General features: G+C 39.2%; 1 protein-coding gene across 1 annotated transcript in view; it reads left to right on the top strand.

Annotated features, from left to right (window-relative positions):
* Positions 1 to 23,017, top strand: part of dock1 (dedicator of cytokinesis 1) — a 199,888-nt gene that overhangs the window by 25,674 nt on the left and 151,197 nt on the right. Inside the window, exons 6-16 of the mRNA XM_088001004.1 lie at positions 784 to 932; positions 2,004 to 2,139; positions 4,877 to 5,034; positions 6,418 to 6,499; positions 7,059 to 7,194; positions 10,235 to 10,307; positions 12,583 to 12,662; positions 16,312 to 16,437; positions 16,650 to 16,774; positions 20,102 to 20,200; positions 20,349 to 20,421. Coding sequence (XP_087857130.1) covers positions 784 to 932; positions 2,004 to 2,139; positions 4,877 to 5,034; positions 6,418 to 6,499; positions 7,059 to 7,194; positions 10,235 to 10,307; positions 12,583 to 12,662; positions 16,312 to 16,437; positions 16,650 to 16,774; positions 20,102 to 20,200; positions 20,349 to 20,421 — 1,237 coding nt within the window. The remainder of the gene's footprint in view (positions 1 to 783; positions 933 to 2,003; positions 2,140 to 4,876; positions 5,035 to 6,417; positions 6,500 to 7,058; positions 7,195 to 10,234; positions 10,308 to 12,582; positions 12,663 to 16,311; positions 16,438 to 16,649; positions 16,775 to 20,101; positions 20,201 to 20,348; positions 20,422 to 23,017) is intronic.

Consider the following 23,017-nt stretch of genomic DNA (forward strand, 5'->3'; position numbering starts at 1 on the left):
ATTAACAAGTGCAGAAAGTCCTAAAGTGAGTTTCTGACACCTTTTGCTGTCCGATTCTGTTCACCAGGGGATTTCTCTGCATATTCCTTGGTCATATTGTTCAGAAATAATCTCATATTGATGGGAAGCAATCATTTTTTTCCTATAAGTTCCTCGCTGATGTTTCCCACCATTGTGTGTGAGAATATAAATGTGTCCTCTGGAGCTTATAGGAACTACTCTTATGCTGCAGATGCAAGTAGCAGCTGCTTTTATATCTATGGAGATCCCTGCTGATAATTGTGTTTTTTCCTTTCCTTCATAAATCCCACTGAAGCACCAAAGATGTACTTTGTTTTTCCACACACAGCATTTTAAATATGGATTTTGGGTGTTTTTGTTTTGCACGAAACAATGGAAATGCTTAATCTATTTTGTTTGTTTGTTTCTTGTACATGAAGGTTAGATTTAAGTAATTTTGGACCATTATGCAAAATGTAAAACTGAATATATGCATAACTTTTGAAGTAAATGACAAAGTTCTATCCTTTTCCCCAGAATTTTAAACGAGACTTAATGCACATCGGTGAAGGACACAGAGACAGCAAATGTTTGTCTTTCTAAAAAAAAAAAAAAAAAAATGGTGCCAATATCCATCAGGCTGTACCAGTTTTGACATAAATCTATTGCATTATGTCCTCGCAGAAATGAAGCACAGAGCGGCTAACCTGCTGTTGAGATTTAGTACGTCTTGGCATGTAGTTTCTTCATGTCTTGATAGTTGTACAACATTCTGTCTAAAAGGGGGACAAGCGCGAGATGTTCAACTGTGTCCGTGACATGATCTACGACCTCATCGAATGGCGGTCACAGATCCTGTCTGGCACCCTCCCGCAGGACGAGCTCACTGAGCTCAAACAGAAGGTCACCTCCAAGATAGACTACGGCAACAAGTAAGCGTTTCGTCTTAAGGATTTTAGCCTCCACTTGTCCTGGATTATAATTCCTCTTTTCAGAAGAAAGTAAAAAATTAGCACATAGCTTCCTGGAAAATGTGCTTCATTGGAGTGGCGGTGTATGGCACTACATTTGAATATCTTTGAAACGTTAATCTATAATTCAGATTAAAAAAAAGTGAAAGCCATACGATATAGATTGTTTACACACAGAAGGATATATTTAATTTGTTTATGTCTGTTAATTTCAATAATTATGGAGTACAGTTAATGGAAATCCCAAATTTAGTTGGTCAGAAACTTTAAATATTACATAAAAGTAGAAAAATCTAAACATTTATTGCAGAAATGAACCACTTCAGTGTTCACAGTTCTGTATCCAAGCATATTAATGGAAAGTTTAGTGGAAGGAAAAATGCTTAATGAAAACAAGAAAACAGCTTGCTCAGCTGTCCAAATTCCTCTTTTCAGAAGAAAATAAGAATTGCATATTACTTTGAAAATGTTTAACATTTCCGAAACAAATGAGCTTTTCAGTAACGTTCATATTCATTAAGATGCAACTGTAGGAAGCCACTGTACGCCTGCCTCTGCAAACTCCAGGGTGTTACATCACGAAGTGATGACTTTCACTGTGTCTGCAGTAAGACAACAAAATTGTTTGGCAATGAGTTTTGTGGAGCTCCATTCTGCTGCTGTGATGAAACTTTAAATCCTGGTCCTGTAGAGATATTGCTTTTGCCACTGCAGAGGCAGATACTGATGTGTTCAAAAAGAAAACCATTAGGTGCGTGTTGGCAGCCCGCTGTTGTCTCTGCTGAGTCCCTCCGGAGCAGAAACACTGGAGGGAGAAAGAAAAGCCAGACGAGCTTTGAAAGAAAACAGTGGAGCAGAGGGGAAAATTATATGAGCATCAAATAAGGGAACTGACTGGGAGCACGCAGTGACTACACGCCGTTTGGTTTTTCCCCAAAAGAAGTGCACCCACGTGTTTTTGCCTTTTTGTTGTCGTTCGTCCTGACACGTTTTGAAAAAATGTTTCGCCGCCTTTTTCTTCTTCAATTCAAGATACTTGGATCTTGATCTGGTGGTCAGAGACAAAGATGGAAACATTCTGGACCCGGAGCTCACCAGCACCGTCAGCCTATTCAGAGAACACGAGGCGGCCTCCAAACAAATTGAGGACCGGATCCAAGAGGAGAAGGTAAGCAGAGGGGAGGATTGTGGCCCTCCTCTTGAATCTAAAACCAATTTAAAGAGAAAGAACGTGGTGCAAAAGAAATCCGTCATATTTATCTTCTTCAGAACGTCTGTTAAGGTCTTCTGTGAGTTGCTTAGCAAATTAATACGGTGTGGCATTTTCCTCATTAGAAATATGTTCTTTCTTTTAAAAGCTTTGGTGTCAAGTCTTAGCAGGAAATATGTTGTGAGGCATGCAATAAGAGGAAGCTCTTTTATTTAGAACAATTAAAGAATCTCTGTAACGGCGTTGGAGAACAAGCCAGCAGTAAATCGAGTTCATTTAGCTGAGTTCACTTTGATAGATGTATATTCTGCCATCATTGTGACTGTAAGGTTAACATGAACAGGTTGGTAGGAACTATTACCAGCCCACAGTGCTCGATGGTAACATTGAATAAAACCGGACTAACTTGGATGCTGTCGTTAAGCATTTTCACTGGCCAAGACTCTTTACAGAGAACCCAGAAATATCTTGAGAAAGACAATGCAGGTTGTTGTCAGGCTACAATTCTGTTCAGCTACAACAATGGAACACCAGGTTTTTAAAAGTAAAAAGTAGAAAATGGGCTAAATCAGTAAAAAAAAAAAAAGAGTTATTCTCGTTCTATTTAGTTTTATGGTGTGGAGGCCAGCTTGTGCATCTACAAAAAATATCTACGTTTTCTTTAACTTTAGCATAAAAAGCTCCCTTAAGCCTCTTATCCTTCTGCTACTGCTGAAATGCATTTTTTAAGATAAACATGTACTCTAGAGTTCATACAAAAAGATTTTTTTTTTTTGCATTCATTATAATGATACGTATGTTAGCAAGAAAAGATAATGCATGACATGTTCAGAAATAGGATGTTCAGAGTTGCCGTGGAGACTGCTTCTTCAGTCTCACCTCTCTTAGGTCTCCATCACCTGTCTCATCTTCTCACTTGCTTTGTCCTGACGCCTCTTACACCTTCTTTTCCCCTCTTATTGTCCATGATTCTTTTCCTCTGTCTATTCAATTTCCCATCCCACCCCAAAAAAGACCTTTTGTCAACTTATGTAACATAGGACATTTTCTCAATACAGTACAGAGCAATTTAAATTACTGTGTAAAAAAAAAAAAATTGGATCGATAAGAACATAAAAATGATCTTTCAAAGCACATTGGTACTCATCTGCTCCCTTCTTTTTTTCTTTGCTAACACATCCTTACCGCTTGCATAAAACAGTGTTAAAAACCAAAATCATTCAGGTTGTGATTGCATCCTGAATGATTTTGCATTATAATTTGGAACTACCACAATGAAATAATTTTAGCCTTTTTCTCTCTCAACAAAAAACACATTTAATATTGGCTCTTTTGTTTTCATCAGTAATTAGAAATTGTTAATGTTAAAATATTTTGCATAGTGTTTTTTTAAGAGCCCCAATCAAATCAATGTCATGTAGATGGCTGACAACTCGGTAACTTTAAAGAGCAGTTACATAACACAATCTATTTATTTAGGACTCAGAAGTCAGCATTAGATCCTCACCTGTATCTGTAGGATGAAAGATTTCTGTGTTATGAACTCATTTTAATTTTCTAAAAGAAATGTATAATTCTGTGTAATAAATCTGTGACTTTGTATTTTTAAATGAGCTAATAAAATATATATTTGTTCAAATTGTCTGAGCAGTTGAAGACACTCGCAGCATTTAATATTTCGTTATGAGGAAGTCTGTAATTCTCGTTTCTGTTTGCCAGCAGACACGACAATACAGAATATAATGTGACAACCGGATTAGAGGTGCGAAACATTTGTTTGAGAAAATCCAGACTCATTAGATCAACAAAATAATGGGAGTTGAAATATAATAGAATTTTAGTGCTGGGCTGTCGTAGGAAAATAGGCAGCTTTTTTTCTTTTAAATGCTGGTCGTGTCAAGTTTGACACTGAAATCACAGACTGCCAGCAACAGGGATCATAAGGTCAGCTTCAGTCACAGAACCAATACGCGTTATTTGAAAATTCCTTTATTGAGACCATGATTTGATAAATGGGATCCTAAAATGTTAAACATAAATTAAAAATAATAATTATAAAAAAAATAAAAAATCACGTGTTTAAGCCATTCAACTTTTTAGGGCTTAGGACTTTTTGTGATTCCCTTGTTGTTCGGGCTGGAACAGAGTTTTTTTTGGCACTCTCATCGTTTTAGTGTAAAAGTGGGGAAAAGTGAGTGGCCTCTCCTGCCACAAAGAAATAAAAGGTAAGAGAGAGACTGAATCTCAGCCATATTCTCATTCTACTTTTCTCGGCAGGTCAGTGGCTCTCCGCACCTGGTGGCGTTGTGCGCAGAGCGCTAAAAGACAACGCGCCCCGCTTTCATGTGGTCCCTCATCTTACATTTTCAATCATAGCTCTTTACTGGCTAGTTTAGTTGACCTTATAAATATTTAACGATCAGGTTCTTGCACACTTTAGATGAGTATTCAAAGTAACACGTAGTAGGCTATTTTACTATAGATAAGCCACAGCGGATTATGTGACTTTAAAGACTTTCTATACGGTGTTTAATACTGAATTCTGACTGATTATTTTTTCAGGAATGAAATCATTTTTGTAAGTCTCACGCTTGTTGTTTTTTATCATTAAACTACAGCAGAGCCCCAAGTCTCAACTGCACACGTTTGGTAGGAAAATCCAACATTCACAGCCGCTCCTCTGTTTCTCCGACAGTCTCAGAAGCAGAATATTGATCTCACGAGGCAAGCGAAGTTCGCCTCCACTCCGGCATTCGCCCTCTTTGTGACTCTGAAGAATGTGGTGTGTAAGATTGGTGAGGATGCAGAGGTGCTCATGTCCCTGTATGATCCAGTGGAGTCAAAGTTTATCAGGTATCCCATAAGTTCACATGGTTACACATTCCTCCTCTGTCTTTCGTTTTCTCTTCTAATTTATGTGCGCAGTCCTTGTCAAAACAGCATCAGTTGAGCCCTGCAGTCGAAGGATTTACTTTTTTTTTTTTTTTTCCTTTTTTTCCAAGGATTTGACATCAAAGTTGTATGATTAGAGGAGCTCAGTGGGACATTTCTTTTTTTGCATTTATCATCAGTCCTAAATTTTACGCAACTGTAATGCATAATTTGGTAGTCATTGCTAAACCCAAGATAAGGATCCCTTGGGAAATGTTATGTGGAAACTTGATTTTTTTTTCTTTTCCCCATGCCAAATTGATCTTTGCAGATCAAAAAAACAAACAAACAAACAAAACAAAAAAACCGCTGGCAGTTTTGTAGCCAGTTTCTTGATATGGTAAAACACTGACCCATATTTTTTTTTTTCTAAAACTGACTCCTAAGAATGAATTACAACATTTCTACATTTTTGCATGTTGGAAATGTTATATTTCCATGTTGAAGTGCTCCATTTTACATTCAAACACTATTTTACACCAATACAAAGCGGCTCATTAATAAGCTATGTAAAGTGGCAGTGAAACTGATCTGAGAAGTGTACCATGGATTTGTTTTCAGTCTCTCTTATCCTCTTAAGTAAAATCCAGTTGAATCAACTGCCTTTACTTAGTTTGAAAATGAAGTGTGCCGTTTAATCTCAGCATAAATTCAATGGTCCTGTGCAGTTTTAGTTGGAGAAATAAAGCTGCACATCACCCTGAATGTGCCATCTGGATGGTGAAATATTTCGATGGCAGCATCGTCCTGTTGGGATGCTTTTCTTCAGCAGTGACAAGACAGATGAATGGAGATAAATAGAGGGAGATATTTAAAGAGAGCCTGTTAAAGGCAACCAAAGATATGACTAGAGCAGAGGTAAATGTTTTTCAGCAGGACTGTGACAATTACAAATGGCCTAGTCAAAGTAGTACTGTCCATTCAGTTTGACTCAGTTTCAACTCATTTGCCAAAAAGAACATGTCAGGATTTCGATCTCTAGATGTTTCAAAGCTGGTAGCTGGCTTATCTTAAAATATTTTGTCTAATAAGAGGTTCAGTGTATGGACTTGACGGGGCTTAACACAAACTTTTTAGGTTTTTATTTGAACCATTTTCTTTCTATTTTACCATTATCCACTACTTTATGATGTTTTTTTTAAAACCACAGTAAAATCCATTGAAACTCAACCATGCATACTTTTGCAAAACACTTTGCTTGTCAAAAACAGTTTTAAGCTCTTAAAAGTCTGACTTTCCGTTGGAGGGAAGATTGGAAATGTTTTTTTTATTATTATTATTATTTTGCTCGTCTGTCACTCACAGTGAGAACTACCTGGTGAAATGGTCGAGCTCCGGCCTGGTGAAAGACATCGACCAGCTTCATAACCTGCGGGCGGTTTTTACGGTGAGTGTGTTTGGCTGCGTGAACGTTTGTGCGTGTGTGTGTGCGTGTGTGTGTGTGTGTGTGTGTGTGTGTGTGTGTGTGTGTGTGTCCATGTGCTCGCCCGACTGTAGTTCTGTTTATTCAGCCGTGTTATGAGGCAATTGGGAGCCTCTCTGCAGAGAGCCTGTGTTTGTTACACTCTCTCAGTAAGACCAAGACTTGCTATATGTATTTTCTGAGGCAGTCGCCTCTGTCTAATGGAAGCCCAACTGCAGCAGCGTCGGCGTGCACGCGCTGAAATCAACTCTGCTGGTTTTGGTCGACACCCCTTAAAGGAAACACATTTTTTGCCGCATTCTCAAAAGTAGCTGAAATCACTTTTTGCCGAAATGTTTGGCTGTTTTACAACGGTGTGAACACTTTTGGAAGTTAAATTAATTGATCTGATCTGTGACCGAGCTCAAACATTTATATGCATTTCTCTCATGGCGACGTACAGAAAGTCGTTCTGCTGAGACTCCTAATGCAAGGAAGGCATCGTCTGCCTTTAATGCTTTATTGAAATGTTCTTCCTCTGCAGGACTTGGGCAGTGAAGATTTAAAGAGAGAGAAGATCAGCTTTGTGTGTCAGATTGTCAGAGTGGGACGTATGGAGCTGCGGGACAACAACACCAAGAAGCTGACTTCAGGCCTGAGAAGACCCTTTGGAGTAGCAGGTAAACTGGTATCTGTCAGATTCAGCATTTAATGCAACACCTTGTGTGTTCAACGTGAGCAACATGAGCTCGTGTCCAACTGATTAAATATTACATTAGCATGAAAAACAGCGCTATAACACTTGGAAATCCCGACCCAGAAATGATTGCACTCCATACATTCCTTTGCACACGCTGATATTATGGTGACTATATTGTGGAGACCTGATTGAAGTAATAAAAAAACGCAGTTTAACACTCAGAACAATGGCTTTTCTCTACTTATTGTGTTGTGTCTCTGTACCATTAATAAGCTATGTCTAACTAACGTTTTCCCCCACTACTGTAAAAATATAGGGCGATTCTGTATATTAAGACTTTTTAAGCACTAATCAAAAAAAGAATTACACTTCAGTTTACAATGTTTAAACTGAAATAAGCTGGTATTTAATGTCACTTTGGATTAAAACATGTTTGTTAGTTTATAAACTACTGAATGCCTTGGCTCCGAAGTACATTAAAGATCGGTTGTTGCCAGATTAACCTTTCAGACCACTCGGGTCCTCTGGTTCTATTCTGCACAGAATCAGAACCAAACATGAAGATGCAGTGCTCCGTTCTGTTCCGAGACAAACTTCCAGGAAAGACTGAGTTAAATCAGGCTAAAAACCCATTTGCTTAGAGCTGCCTTTGATAACTGGAACATCATAAAGTGTTGTCTGTCTTTCAACCTGTCATTGTGTTCCCACTGCAATGTGATGTTTTTGCTCATTTGTTGTTGTTTTTTTTTCCCTTCTCATTATGTAAAGCAGAACTGTCAGCTTCTTGTACCAGAGCTGCCATCATATAGAACAAGAAAAGAGAGTGCCTCTGTGGTCCAGAATCAGGGAGTTTGCTTAATGACAAACATAACTGAATGCGCAGTTCCTACTTTGCTGTCTTGAAGTTTAGCTGGCAGGGAAATCTGAAGACAGGTCTTGGTGATTCCTCACATTGGCAATCAGCCCAAAAAGCAATGATTGATTATGTTTTCTACCACATTCTTAGAGAGAGAGAGAGAGAGAGAGAGAGAGAGAGAGAGAGGAGCTGTTATTGTAGCATTTCTTTATTGGGTGTGCTATGCACTACGCGTCTTTTTAACCTCATTGTGAATAATTTGTGTGGTGCCTTTGGTCCTTGCCTGACTGAGTAAATATTTTTGGCTAAAATTCAGAGACCTTGCTGAAGTAGAGAAACAAGAATTATATATATATATATATATTTTAATCCCTTGTTGGCAAACCTCCAGGTGTATAGTAAACTAATGAGATTGGCGTCTAGCCCACAGTTGTCCAACAGAGAAAATGATGTCTCTCTTTCAGTGTTTCCCCCTCTCCTCTTCTCCTCCCCAGTTCCTCTTGAAGGGAAGGTAAATGACAAGCTGATTTATTGGTGGCCTATCTTTAGACAACATTATTACAACTGTGCACAGCATGGAGATTTCTTTCTGTTTTAATAGCTGTGCCTTGCTTTGCCATTAGTTATAAAAGCTCTATGTGCATGTCCCGTAGCCTCTTGGGTAGTGGAGTAAATGTGAGGTCATCCTAGCGTCGTTTCTTGTTCTCATCATCTGTAAGCTGCAGAGACGTCAATAATGTGCCCCCTGTTCTCTGTAAAATACTGAGGGCTTTTTCAAGCTCTGCTAAAAGCAGTGGTTTTCTTAATGCATCTCTTGTTGTGGAATCGGGGGAGACGTCTCTCTAGCTGTGTGACATCGGTCCACTTGTTTTTGTACGACATTGTCGAAAGTGCAGCTTGACCTTTTGCGTCATTTCTGTACTTTTCATTCCTCCGTAGAAAGCTCTTCAGAAAACACTTTACAGGACAAGCAGGTCAAACTTATACACCAGGTAAATGGAGTCCAAAATTTGAATCAGTCGTTGATTTCATTCCACTACATACTGTCCAGCTAAGACAGTAACGTAGACTTGACTGCATTGAGACGACGCAGTCAAGTTTCAACTGATCGGACTGATTTGTCTGACGCTGAAACGTCTCATTCTGAGCAAGCATGCGGCGACGGCGGCGAGTCAGAATCCTCCAGCCGAGCAGCAATTAAAAAAAATAAAACACTGTTTGATTAGAACTGTCTGTGGGAGAGAAGACAAAAAGTAAGCAATGTTAATAGGAGAAGTGGATTTGTCAATGGCTTTGTCCAAGAAAGAGAGACAAAAAGCGCAGAAGTGCTGAGCCAAGAGTGCTTTCTAAAGAAGATAAAAACAGAGAGTACATACTGCCTGTTGGAACAATAACTTTGTTAGTGATACTGTTCAGGAAGCAGACACCGGAATAAACCCACCTACAAAAAAAACAAAAACAAAAAAAGAGAGTACACACATTCTGGCAACAATAACTTTGTCAGTAACTCTTTTCCAGGTCTTATCTGAACACAGATGCATGGGGCTGGTAGTGCTTTCTATGGGAAACAGAAATCAAAAGGAGCAAGCATTGTAACTGGAAGAATAGCTACTGTCCAGAAAAGAGACAGATCAAGAGTACTTTTTATTGTGATTAAAATCACAGAGAGCATCCTCTGGCAATGCCTCTGTCCAGGAAAGACATGCAACTAAACACAGATAGACATAACAAATACATAAAGGTAGCGAACGCTGAGTCAGTTGCTTTGGCAAAAGTAACTGTATAATTTGATCTACTCAGAAAAGTAACACATGCATACAAAAAGGCAGGGAACAAGAAGTACTTTCTGTTGGACGAGAAAGCAAAACCAGTGCACACAGTTCATTGCAGCAGTAGCTCTTTCTGTTTTGTTCAGGGGAAAGAATCAGCTAAGAAAAAGGTGCATGTTCAATTGGAAAGGCAGCAAAATGTCCAAAAGTTCATTTTTTTCTCACAGCGAAGTCGTTTTTTGTGGTGCTTTGTAAGTAATTTGAGATCATCTATGGGTGCTTTTTCCTCCCCACGCAGACTTACAGTGCAACTATCTCTATCTTGCATGCCTATGATACTTCATCCTCGCCTTAAAAGTTTCCAAACCTCTTTGTTTTTATGTTTGTTTTTACAGTAATGGATGTTACAGACATCATAACAGGCAAAATGGACGACGAGGACAAGCAGCACTTCATCCCATTCCAGCCGTAAGAGCTTTTTGCCACAAACATTGATTTGCTTTTAATTTAATTGTTTATATATATGTAAAATCTCAGAGTTTTAGTAGCTGCATTTACATGTTTCTCTCAAATCTTGAATCTTTGACACCAGGTGTTGTAAGATCTCCCAAATCCCATTATAGTCAAGGTAATCTTGTTAACTGCCACTGTTTTTGTGGGATTGTGTCCAGAGAAATCTTTTTACTTGATGATTGAATAATTTATGACCAAATTAGATTTTTAGTCACTGAATAAAACGCCTGGTGCCACAAAGTATTATTATATATGTTCGCTATGTGAAAGACCTAGTTGCAGTAATAATGCGGGCCACAGTAATCTATACAGGAATGGTAATGGAGTTCTAGAAAAACATTTTGTGATCTCCACGGTAACAGGGAGCATCCTTGACAGGTTGCCAGTAAAGCTTAGAAGTAGCAGAGGAATATAGCCTTTTATTGAAAAGTTATTTTTATGTTGCTTCTTTTTTTTTTTTTTATTACAGCTGTGCTAAATGTGTTTTTATTTTAAAAAAGTTGCTTTTTCATTTATTTATTTACTTGCTCAAATTTAAGTGGACCAGTGCTAGAGTCAGTAAAAGTAGTTTAATTTAACAATCAGACCTACCAAAACAATGATTTGTGGGTTCTCACGAAAACAGATGGGCTAGCAAACAAAAGCTGGCAACTGGTTAAATGTTACCATGAGCTTAAAAAAAAAAAAAAAAAACTTGACTCAGGTGACATGGTAAAATGCTTTGGACAATGTTTTCTCTCACATTTAGAATCCTGACATCGGCCATTGTCCAAGTATTTACTGTAAAATGTGAAGTTAAAGTTTGAACAAAATATATATAATGTTTGACTCTAGCAGTTCTGAACTTCGCATTGCTGAAACAAACCTTCGTTGATTTGTGCCTTTATGATGTTCATAGCAAAGCAGAAAGGACCAACTCCTTCTTCAAAAATGTGAAATGTGAAGGAGGAGTATATTTCTGCATATTTCTGAGATTGATCCATGGTTGCAAGCAAATATTACGTAGACACTGCACTCCCTCACTGTTATTTGTACGGTCTGCTTTTCTAACCAACCTTTTATTTAAAAAACACACACACAAAAAACAACAAAAAAAAACAACAGTAATCCAGTTGAAAAGGTTAGATTCACAGAAATTCATTGCATGAATATATAAATACGTGCTGATGTGTTGTATAGTGATTCGTTCCGAACTTCTGGAGGACCGCATTAATGTCCATTGGGTGGCGTTTCACGCCGAGATGAGGTGAAAACCAAAATAGAGAGATGTCTTCAGTCTCGGGCCTAAATGACAGCATTCACTGTTGTGTTTCCATTCCAACATTAGCACTTCTTCTCTTCCATTCTGCTTTCTGGCTTCATGAGAATCTTATGAACTACATAGTCCATCTCTTGGCATTTTAAACACATTGGGGGAGGACGGACTGTGTATGAAGCATGTAATGTACAAAGTGGCAATGAAGAATAGTAAAAGACATTAAGTAGCTAAAAAGTGTACTTAATTAGCAATTATAATAAACCAAAAGTGTAACTGTACCGCGATAACGTATAAAATATGTAATGCCAATATACTTAAAATACCTTCTAAATATATTTTAAATGTAATTCAACCACAATAATGGTACACTCAAAATATACTAATCAAGCATTTTTATATTGCATAAAAAGCAATATGCTTAAGGTATACCAAGTTTAACTTTAGTTGTTCCAAATAGGTACGTGAAAGTACACTTAGTACACTTTAACTTGTGCTTTAATACAATTTAAATACTATTAAAATACACTAAGCACAAATTGTTCCAAAATGTCACACTTCAAGTTAACCAAACCTAAGCGAACTTGAAGTATACTCATGATTAATCTGACTTAAAGTAAGAAATTTAACATACTTTGTATTTATTTTTCGCCAGGGGTCTTCCTCCCTAAATTAAAATTTTCTCTATCTCTACCCGTTCTGCCGACCGTTTACTGCTAACAAGTGACTTTATTGCTGTCATACTATCCACATCACTCCTTGGTGTGTGTCTCTTTTTCTCCCTCTCGTTCATCTCGCTTCTCTTCTCCCTCCCGCCAATTTGTTCACCTCTTCTCAACCCATTCCTCCTCTGCCTTTCTTCTTCCGTCTTTTTGCTCCTCCCCGTGGTGTTTGCCCGTTGTGTATGTACTGCAGGCTGGCGTTGGATGATGCCATTCGCCACAAGCAGCTGAACATCTCCCGTTTTTCACCCAGGGTGGCAGGGGAGAACGACTTCCTGCAGACGGTCATCAACAAAGTTATCACCGCCAAAGAAGTCAATCACAAAGGCCAAGGTACAGTGAAAAGTTTACACACGCACACACACTCATTCTCCTACTGGAAAATGTAAGTTTTATTGGTTTTGTCATTTTCTAGCTAAAACTGGAATCCTTAACATGAACTAGTTCCAGGTTTATAATGATAATTAGTCCTATCTTATAACCTGGGTAGAAGTGAAAATAATTATTTTGTGAAAATTAATTTTAGAGAGCGTGGAAGTTTTAATGAGGTATTCACCTGTTTTGCTTGGTAAAGATGATAAAGTGTTGTATTTTTTTTTTTTATTGTTGCTGTGATTTAGTTGAAGGAGAAAGATCCGTTATTATGACTTAAGATAAAAAACATCATTGGTTGCTTTCCACTGAAGGACATTGCGAATGAGGCCCATAACCCACAAATTTTGTCTTTACAGGTATTCCATACAAACTGAATGGAAGCACTGGCAGCAATCACCTCACTGCTGCCAGTGAACTTGGTTCAAATAAATTATCCTCCATATACAGGTGCTGGTCATAAAATTAGAATATTGTGATAAAGTTCATTATTTTCCATAATGTCATGATAAAAATTAAATTGTCATATATTTTAGATTCATTGCACACCAACTGAAATATTTCAGGTCTTTTATTGTTTTAATTTTGATGATTTTGGCAAACAGCTCATGAAAACCCAAAATCCCTGTCTCAAAAAATTAGAATATTATGAAAAGGTTCTCTGAACGAGCAATAAAAATAATCATCTGAATCAACAAAGTAACTCTAAACACCTGAAAAAGATTCCTGAGGCCTTTAAAAACTCCCAGCCTGGTTCATTACTCAAAACCGCAATCATGGGTCAGACTGCTGACCTGACTGCTGTCCAGAAGGCCATCACTGACATCCTCAAGCAAGAGGGTGAGAAACAGAAAGAAATTTCTGAACGAATCGGCTGTTTGCAGAGTGTTATATCAAGGCACCTCAGTGGGAAGTCAGTAGGAAGGAAAAAGTGTGGCAGAAAACGCTACACAACGAGAAGAGGTGACCGGACCCTGAGGAAGATTGTGGAGAAGGGCCGATTCCAGACCAAATTAAATTTTCATCTCCATAAAACTTTTCAGCAGATGTAAGCATGAAGTGCTCCAAAATCTTCTGATAGCTGCTGCATTGATCCTGCCCTTGATAAAACCCAGTGGACCAACACCAGCAGCTGACATGGCACCCAGACCATCACTGACTGTGGGTACTTGACACTGGACTTCTGGCATTTTGGCATTTCCTTCTCCCCAGTCTTCCTCCAGAGTCTGGCACTTTGATTTCCGAATGACATGCAAAGTTTGCTTTCATCCGAAAAAAGTACTTTGGACCACTGAACAACAGTGGTCCAAAGTGCTGCTTCTCTGTAGCCCAGGTCAGGCGCTTCTGCCGCTGTTTCTGGTTCAAAAGTGGCTTGACCTTTGACCTGGGGAATGCGGCACCTGTAGCCCATTTCCTGCACACGCCTGTGCACGGTGGCTCTGGATGTTTCTACTCCAGACTCAGTCCACTGCTTCCCCCAAGGTCTGGAATCGGCCCTTCTCCACAATCTTCCTCAGGGTCCGGTCACCTCTTCTCGTTGTGCAGCGTTTTCTGCCACACTTTTTCCTTCCTACTGACTTCCCACTGAGGTGCCTTGATATAACACTCTGCAAACAGCCGATTCGTTCAGAAATTTCTTTCCGTTTCTCACCCTCTTGCTTGAGGATGTCAGTGATGGCCTTCTGGACAGCAGTCAGGTCAGCAGTCTGACCCATGATTGCGGTTTTGAGTAATGAACCAGGCTGGGAGTTTTTAAAGGCCTCAGGAATCTTTTTCAGGTGTTTAGAGTTACTTTGTTGATTCAGATGATTATTTTTATTGCTCGTTCAGAGAACCTTTTCATAATATTCTAATTTTTTGAGACAGGGATTTTGGGTTTTCATGAGCTGTTTGCCAAAATCATCAAAATTAAAACAATAAAAGACCTGAAATATTTCAGTTGGTGTGCAATGAATCTAAAATATATGACAATTTAATTTTTATCATGACATTATGGAAAATAATGAACTTTATCACAATATTCTAATTTTATGACCAGCACCTGTATAGAGCACCATTTCACAGCAAAAAAATGAAAAAGCCAAGGGCTTTGCAACAATCATTGGACTGCATGCTATAAGCGCTGCATTGCAGAATCAGGATGCAGACACAGTTCAGCGTAATCTGCTAGTTTTGTTTGAGCAGGAACCTTTTTTTTTGTTTATATTAACTTGACCTGCGCACAGTCACAGTCGACAGGCTTTTTTGTGTTTGAAGGGCAACGTCAGAAAGCTTCTTTTTTTTTTTTCCCCAGAGCTTTAAGTTTCTAATCTACTGAGTCCAAAACAATTATCTGCTCTAAAATGTTGTAGGTAAGGCATTACTAAATTCACAGCGATAACATAATGACCTTAGTTGATTATGTTGTATGTGGGGTAAACGTGAGAATTGAAATAGTCTCTTGTCTGTCACTGGAGTTTGTGTGGAAGTCCTTATATACTTATGTGTTAAGTATAAACGGAGAACTACCGGAGGGTACGAAACTGTTTTTACCAACTTGCATTATTATTTGTTTTATAATCTGCCAATTAGCATTCTGTTATTGACTGCTGTCCCCTCAGTTTATGCCTAGAAGCTTTACAGCCTTTGGTGGTTTGAGTCATTACTGTGAGAAATGAAAAGTTGGAAAAAATTCTTTGTCAAATGTGCCTCCAGAGGTTTGGATATTGTGTGTGTGTGTGTGTTTTTTTTTCTTTTTTTATGTTTATTTTTGTTCCATAAATGTTCCAGAATGACTTTAGTTCTCAAAGTCAGTCAAATATTACAAATGAAGTCCCTGCTGATACATGGTTTTTATTTACAGCAGGTTTGTATCGATGCTCATGAAATTACTTTAAAAACGGACAGCAAATGCTCCTCAATGTTCCATGTCCTGTGTAAGAGATTTTTTTTTTTTTTTTAAATGACTGCTCATATTAACTTTAACATACCCGCATTTAAACTATAAAATATTGTTGCGAATCTCCCGTGAGCACAAGCCGACTTCGGCGATGTTGGGTCTGTTCTTGGTGGAGCTGCCTAAGCTAATCTCAGGGATCCGGGCCGCAGGAAGGAAGGGGCTTCCCTCTTCAAGTCTCCGCTGTATTGTCATGCCCAATGAAATGGTACTCTGATAAATGCTAGGTCTGCTCTGACCCGCACTGAGGGGAGAACAGCAGAGAGAGCAGATAGCAGCTGTTTCAGTCATGCTGGCATATCAAAGGGGTTTCCAGCTTCACCACTAAGGGATGTGTCACTCATAACAACACAGACTCTGCGAAGTAAAAGGGAATAAAGCAGCTGGCTTTTGTGGGCTTCTTCAGTCATCCCCATCTTTTCATGTCAGTCTTTGAACTCAACTTAAAACTCACACACACACTTTCTCATGTCTTGAGTCATTAGATTATTATATTTCTCTGTTTAGCATCTTGCCCTACAGCTGTTACATATCACACTGATAATTGTCAGTGGAAATTAGAGGAAGAAATCTTTTTTTTTTTTTTTTTTTTTAAGCCTTTTCCTGGGGAACGTCTTCTATCCTCTCACTATCTTATCTCCGCTACGTCTTTGCCTGTTTTGATTGCATTATCAGGTCTTTGGGTGACTCTGAAGCTACTTCCAGGAGACATCCATCAGATACGGAAGGACTTCCCTCACCTGGTGGATCGATCGACGGCTGTGGCTCGAAAGATGGGCTTCCCCGAGATAATCATGCCAGGTTCATTATTCTGAAAATAACCATTTTCATTTTAATGTCTGTTTTCTGTGCATCTGTTGTGTCGTAACAAAAAAAAAATATTAAGAATTGAAAGAAAGTGTATGCCGTTTTTAAATGTTAGTTTTTTTTCCCAATAAACAAACATAAAATGTTTGTTTTATGTCACCATGTACACTGAAAACAATGGATTTTCTCATCTTTGTTCCCTGAAGGTGACGTCCGAAACGACATCTACGTGACTCTGGTTCAGGGGGATTTCGACAAGGGGAGTAAGACGACACCCAAAAACGTCGAGGTGACCATGTCCGTTTACGATGAAGACGGCAAAAAACTGGAGGTACTTTTCCAACTTTCTGTGCTTTCTTTGGGTTGAACTCTACAACCAGTTGCTTTCTCAAACATATTCTGATTTAGCAGACTTTTATTTTTTTTTAATCTCACTCACCACATTAGTCTGCCTAACTGGCCTCCCATAAAGTTCGTCCTATAAATGTGATGAACAGCCCATACTGCCCACCTCTGTTGCCTGTTGGCCATGATGAAATGCAGTGTCATTGGGTTTGATTGAGTTGCTTAAAATTCACCTCACCGCCATCCTCAGCCACTTGCAGAATCAAGCTTTTAGAGAGAAACTGTTTAGCTTTGGCGTTTTATTTAGTTAGATTTTTTTATTTTTTTTTTGCTGGGTTAAAATTGACCTTTTGCTAGTCAAGTTTATATATTCTGGATGTTTGAAAACAATTTTTAAATTGAATATGCACTCTTGAAAAACTGCAGCCAACTCTGGAAAAAAAAAAGAAGAAACTTATTATGATGCTGGAGGGTACAATCTGTGTGGCACTACTGTCTTGAAAAATCTGCGATATATCAGCTATGATATATATATATATATATATATATATATATATATATATATATATATATATTACTTGCTCTTCTTCTTTCATAGTGAAATATGGAATCGGTGTGCAGCGTCATATCACAGGTGTCTAACTTGCATTTACTGTCTACAAATTAAGCTAAAATAAACGTACAACAGTGGCTGTCAATTTGCCAAGCTGCAGTACGTAAGACAAACTTGCGCGTCTCCGTTTTTCTCTCTGCCTTTTACATGTTGTGCAAACGCAGCAGGGTCTGATGTCCTAATGAAGGTTTTGTTTCATCTGAAGTCGCAGTGACCTCTTTTCTCTCATGTTTAATTACCGACGATCCCTGTTGACTCCGCTTCTTACGCTGCATCAGCCACAAATTAACGGAGGATGCGCGGAGAGCAGCTGCATATGAGAAACCAGTGGGAGGAAGTGGGGGCAGCGAGTCCATAACTGGAGCGTTTGCTGACATTTAAGAGGAGCCTAACTTTAAATGGTATTTTATGATCTTCAAATGAAAAAAATATTTGTGAGGAGTAAGAATGTAATCCCAAACCCAAAGCAAAAGCAACATATTCCCATGGGGGTATAAATAATTTTTTAAAGTGTCGTAGGGAAACAAATACTGCACAACACGGGATTTAATCCCACGTTTAAATGAATGTGCTCAACTGGATGAATTTGAATGTTGTCAGTGTTAGAATATGCTGTGAGGAACACCAATAAGCGGAAGGGGCTGTAAGCCATCATTCCTTGTTCCAAAGAATCTAAGTTCTTTAATGTTTTTGTAATATTTGGAGCTGCGGCTTAAAATAATCTTATTTAAATGTAATTAAGGTACCGTGCCCTATTACAGTGATGTAAGCGCTGGTGCAATTGGAGTAGGAGTGAATTTAAGTAATTTGAGATGACAGATTTCTGGTTTTAATGAGTCTTCCTGCAAACACTGAATCAGGAGAGAGCTTTGTTACCCTTGGCTGCACCTATTATACTCATTAGTTTTAAATTGAGAAGCCTTTTCAATGATTTGCCGCACCATGCTGAGGAAGTAAAAGGATTGCTGCTGATGACGCTTAGAATTAACCTCGATTTAGTGCAAATTGGTGACCCCTGTCATTTATAGAAGTGCATCACTTGACTAATTAGTTAATATATATAATAATCCTATTACCAAAGAACACAGATGTAACATTTTTGTTAGATTTTTTTTCCAGTTGTAGTTGAATTCGTTGTAATTAGTCTTAAAAGCAGACGCTCTGAAGATATTGGTTCATCACTCTCTTTGTGGTTTAAGAATCGTTTTGTATATACCTGTGGTATAATAGCATAAACGAAGGTTATTACACAACAGTCTTCATTGCTAGACTGCTTTTTAGAATAATAATGATGAGTAACAACACTCAACATAGCATTACTAGGTGTCCGATACTCTCGCATGCCCACGTTAGGCCAGTCTGCCGAAGACTTGTTTTGTAGCTCTAACATGGCGTGTATAACAAACGGCTATGGTGTAGTTAATAACTTGAAGATTTATGCAACAGTATGGAAAAGACTTGATCAATTGGGAGCACCTGACGTACATTTTGAATCATTTGGTTAATAATCTTGTGACTGCGTTTTGGGCATTGCGGTTTTGGTATTTGTTGCTTCCTTTGCGATTCTCCGCATACGCCTCATCCTTTCATACTCCTCCGTCCTTTCCTTTCTGCGCGTCTCTTCCGGCCTCTGGCCAACGTCATTCTTCCTCTCTTTCAGAAAGGGTTTGTGACATGCAGGACTGGCCAGTGACACCTTGACTTATGAGCACACCTCCAGTTTCAGCAGCCACTTCTCTAAGATATGATGCTGTCAGGAACCCTGGCCACTTAGTGAAGGGGGGAGATTTGAGAGATATAGCACCTGACCCCACCTCCCCTGTATTTGCTCAGCACAGCTGGGGGACACGGGGTCTGTTATTCCTCATAATTGCCGGCTGTCAGAAAGCATTAGTGTAGGAGTACTTCAGCAGTGTTACACTAGCAGGCCTGGGGAGTCAGCTGGGAGGAAAGAGGTAGGCTGGCAACAGATGGATGGAAAACAAGGCATGTCTGCCTCCCGCTGTCACTCCATCCTTCATACCAACTTCCCTACCGGGGCTTGTAGTTTTCTTTTCCCCTCCACAGCCTGACCTGTTGTAAAAACCGAAGAGCACCCAGTAGGAAGGAGCGGTTTTAAAGAGTGGTCCATCTGCAGCAGCTGGTCTGTTGTTTTTCTGTGCCCACCGTCTCTTAAAGTTTCGCTGCACGGGAGCGCTAGCAGCTCTTTCTCTTTTTTTATTTTAAATAATTCATTTCTAATTTATTTCTTCCACAGTACTGTCATGAGATTGGCAGCTACCACACAGGTGCTCATGCATAAAGTACATCCAGACTTTTAAAGGCCATTCTGCTAGATTAAGGCTTTCTGCTTGAGGGAGTGCACTTTATGAAATAAGAGGTAGTCAATTTTCCACAAGGAGGGAGCCAGTGTGGAAATGTTTCAGCCCAGTTATAGTAGATCAATTAATCAACTATACTTAACTATACTAACTGCTTATGAAAAGTACTAACCCCGTTGGATATTTTATCCTTTTCATTGTTCATTAAAAAATTGTTTGACATTAAAGGTTTTTGCACAATTTCTTTGTCAAAAAAATCTGATTTTGTTGCCGATATTTAAAAGGAGTGAAAAAGGCAAAGTATCTACAGAGGCGAATACTATTTTGTAGGCTCTGTGAGATCATTTCTATTTAAACATATGCATTATTTCCTCTCTAGAATGTGATCTTTCCCGGCGCTGGAGATGAAGGGATCAATGAGTACAAGTCTGTCGTCTACTACCAAGTAAAGCAGCCGAGGTGGTTTGAAACGATAAAGGTGGGGTCTTCCTAAATCATCCATTCATCCCAAAGAAAACTAAAACAAAATTTAGTACAGAGGAATGCGGAACACTTTGTGAAAAACACAAATACGTGTTCTCATGCGTACCAAAGCCCCCAGCCTCCTGTCCTGTTCTTCACCTCAGGTTGCGATCCCCATCGAAGACGTAAACCGAAGCCATCTGCGGTTCACCTTCCGCCATCGCTCATCGCAGGATTGTGAGTATAAATCTCAACTACTGGAAAAATGCATATTTCAGATGACCAGGTGTACAATGGGCTGCTAATCTGCTTACAACACACCTAATGGAAGACATGCGGCTCCAGCAGAGGCATTGCACAATGATAAATACTTCGCTGCTTACCCTTTGTCACATTAATCAGAAGTTGTAGTTTGCCTCTGCATAAAGCAGCGCCGTGGAATGGGTTGTCAGAGGCTACAGCTGGGATGTGAAAACGCCTAGCGGGGCTTTATTTATTGAGGCCGGTGTACAGTTGAATGCAACTACTGTTGTATTTCATTTTTTTTTTCCACATCTTTTTTTATTTTAGGAGTGTAAAGGGCAGGCAGTAGACATGCTGCTTCATTTATCTTCCAAATAGAAAAGGTCTTCCCTCTGACACCAGAAAAGGCTTTTGAGGAGTAAGAAGAGACTTAGGGAAGTGGTACCCATCCCCTAATCTTCAGCTGGTGTCATCATCCATTTCCAAAATCCCCTCGCTGTGTTTGCTTCTCACCTGCACGCAGGTGCTTTGGAGGAAATTGCCAGGTCTCGGAGCTCTGTGCTGGCAGCTAATCCACTTGGAGAGCCTTCTTGTCATGCACACCTTGGTTCTGTGGGGACTAGTGCTGTTAGGAGGCTTGCTTTTCAAAGTCTGTGATTTGCTGCTATCTGTCTGTAACGGTTACTTTAGAAACTCTCCTCAAGTTACTCGGGGACTGCAGAGGCATACTAATGCTGCTAAACTTCCAGTTCTTACTGAGAGCTCACAGCAGATGCGCGTTGGGAGAAGGTGCAACAGCTGGATTCTTTTTAAATTCAAATATTGCTTATTTTAATTCATCTGCCACTTTTTTCTTTTACAGTGTACAGACATTGAAATATTAAACATATAACATGTCACATATGTTACTTTAGCACTTACAGTAAATGCAAGCAGGCCATAAGGTGGCTAAGACAGACCTGAAAAGTGTGGCATGCTTTTTATTAAGTCCACTTTTCTCTAATACTCCCAAATAAAATCCAATATACCAAATTTCTATGAGAAGAAAACTAAGTGGTAAATTAACTCTACCTGATGTAATTTAATCCCATTATAAATCCAGATTTTAGTGATCAGAAAGGTCAGGTTTAAAATTATGAAGTTGTTAGACAAGGTAAGGTTATAAAGCTTTGAACATGCCATACAGCCCTTTTCAGTTTATCATCTAACACTTAAGAGTTTGTGACAACTTGAAACCAATGAATTATTGTTCATCTAAACTGACTGGGCAAGAAATGCATTAGAAGCAGCTGAGAACCCAATGCTACCTCTGGAGGAGCTGCAGAGATTTGCAGCTCTGGTTGAGTAATCTGCTGACAGCGTAAGCATTACTTAGCCTCTTCACTGATCTGTTCTTTGCGAAAGAGTGGCATTGCTTAAAGGAAACCAGAAGCAGTCCAGTTTCCTGGTTTGCCTCAGGACTTTCATGTGGAAGAAGGTAGTGAGGTCAAATCAGACCAAAGCTGATATGTTCAGACAGAAGACCCATAGCACAAAATCCCCACTGCGAAAATCTCAGTCTCCACAAAATAAAATATTCATATCCCTAAACAGTTTCTGCTGTAATTGCGGCAAGTATTGACTCAGGGGCTGAATACGAATACGCACCACTGTGCTTTTCAGATTTTTATTTGCAAGATTTTGAAAAACACGCATCATTTTCCCTCCACTTGGTCTATCGCATAAAATCCCAACAAATGACCTTTTTTCTTTCTGGTTGTTACGTGAAGAGTATGAATACTTCTGAAAGGCACTGCGTGAACTTTATTTTTTCCGAAATATGTGGACTGTCTTAACATTAAATGTTGCATTTAGATAAAGTTTATCTCCAAATATATTGAAATATTCACATTCTATTGCTTTCAGTTTAGTTTATCTTAAGCAGATTTTTTTATATACTTCCACAACTTTGAACGTAGGATACTTCAATGTTTTTATATAAAAATCTTTAAATACTTTTTATTCACTTGTGGTTTTACGGCCAAACAGACTTTATTCTTTGTACTCTTCAGTATCTCACTCAGAACCCTTTGAGACATAATGCAGAGTCTACATTAGCTTTAGATGTATGCAACGTTTTCTTATGGGAAAAGTTCATTTTTCCGCACTGAGGATAAGAAGCACAGAGATGGTCTGCCAGCACTTAGAAATGTGTGCCTCTGCTGTCATGTCGTGTCCTTCCTGCTTCCCCTGCTGTGCTCCTAGCAAGTGCTGAGCATTTTGTGGGAACGCAGAGTGACAGAGCTGTTCATCAAGGCCACTAGTGGAGTTCATGCGCTCTCTATTCTGAGTCCGCTCTCTGTTGAGAATAAGGCCAGCTCTCACACAGCGCCTCGGACTACCGCTGTAACATTGTCGGGCCTCATCAGACACATGGAAGCCACCACAAGCCACGCCTCCGCCGCAGAACACGGCTGCCATCTTTTCACTCGTTTTTCATCTGTCATTAAAATGCATTGCGCCGCCCGCATGGGAGAAAAGTGAACTTTATGGGGACTTCGTGTCATTGATACACTCGCACAAAGGTGCAGGTGTGAATGTGAAGTGGAAA

Source organism: Poecilia mexicana, unplaced genomic scaffold (genome assembly GCF_051168715.1).
Source record: "Poecilia mexicana isolate PSO_F unplaced genomic scaffold, ASM5116871v1 scaffold_19, whole genome shotgun sequence".
Classification (NCBI taxonomy): domain Eukaryota; kingdom Metazoa; phylum Chordata; class Actinopteri; order Cyprinodontiformes; family Poeciliidae; genus Poecilia; species Poecilia mexicana.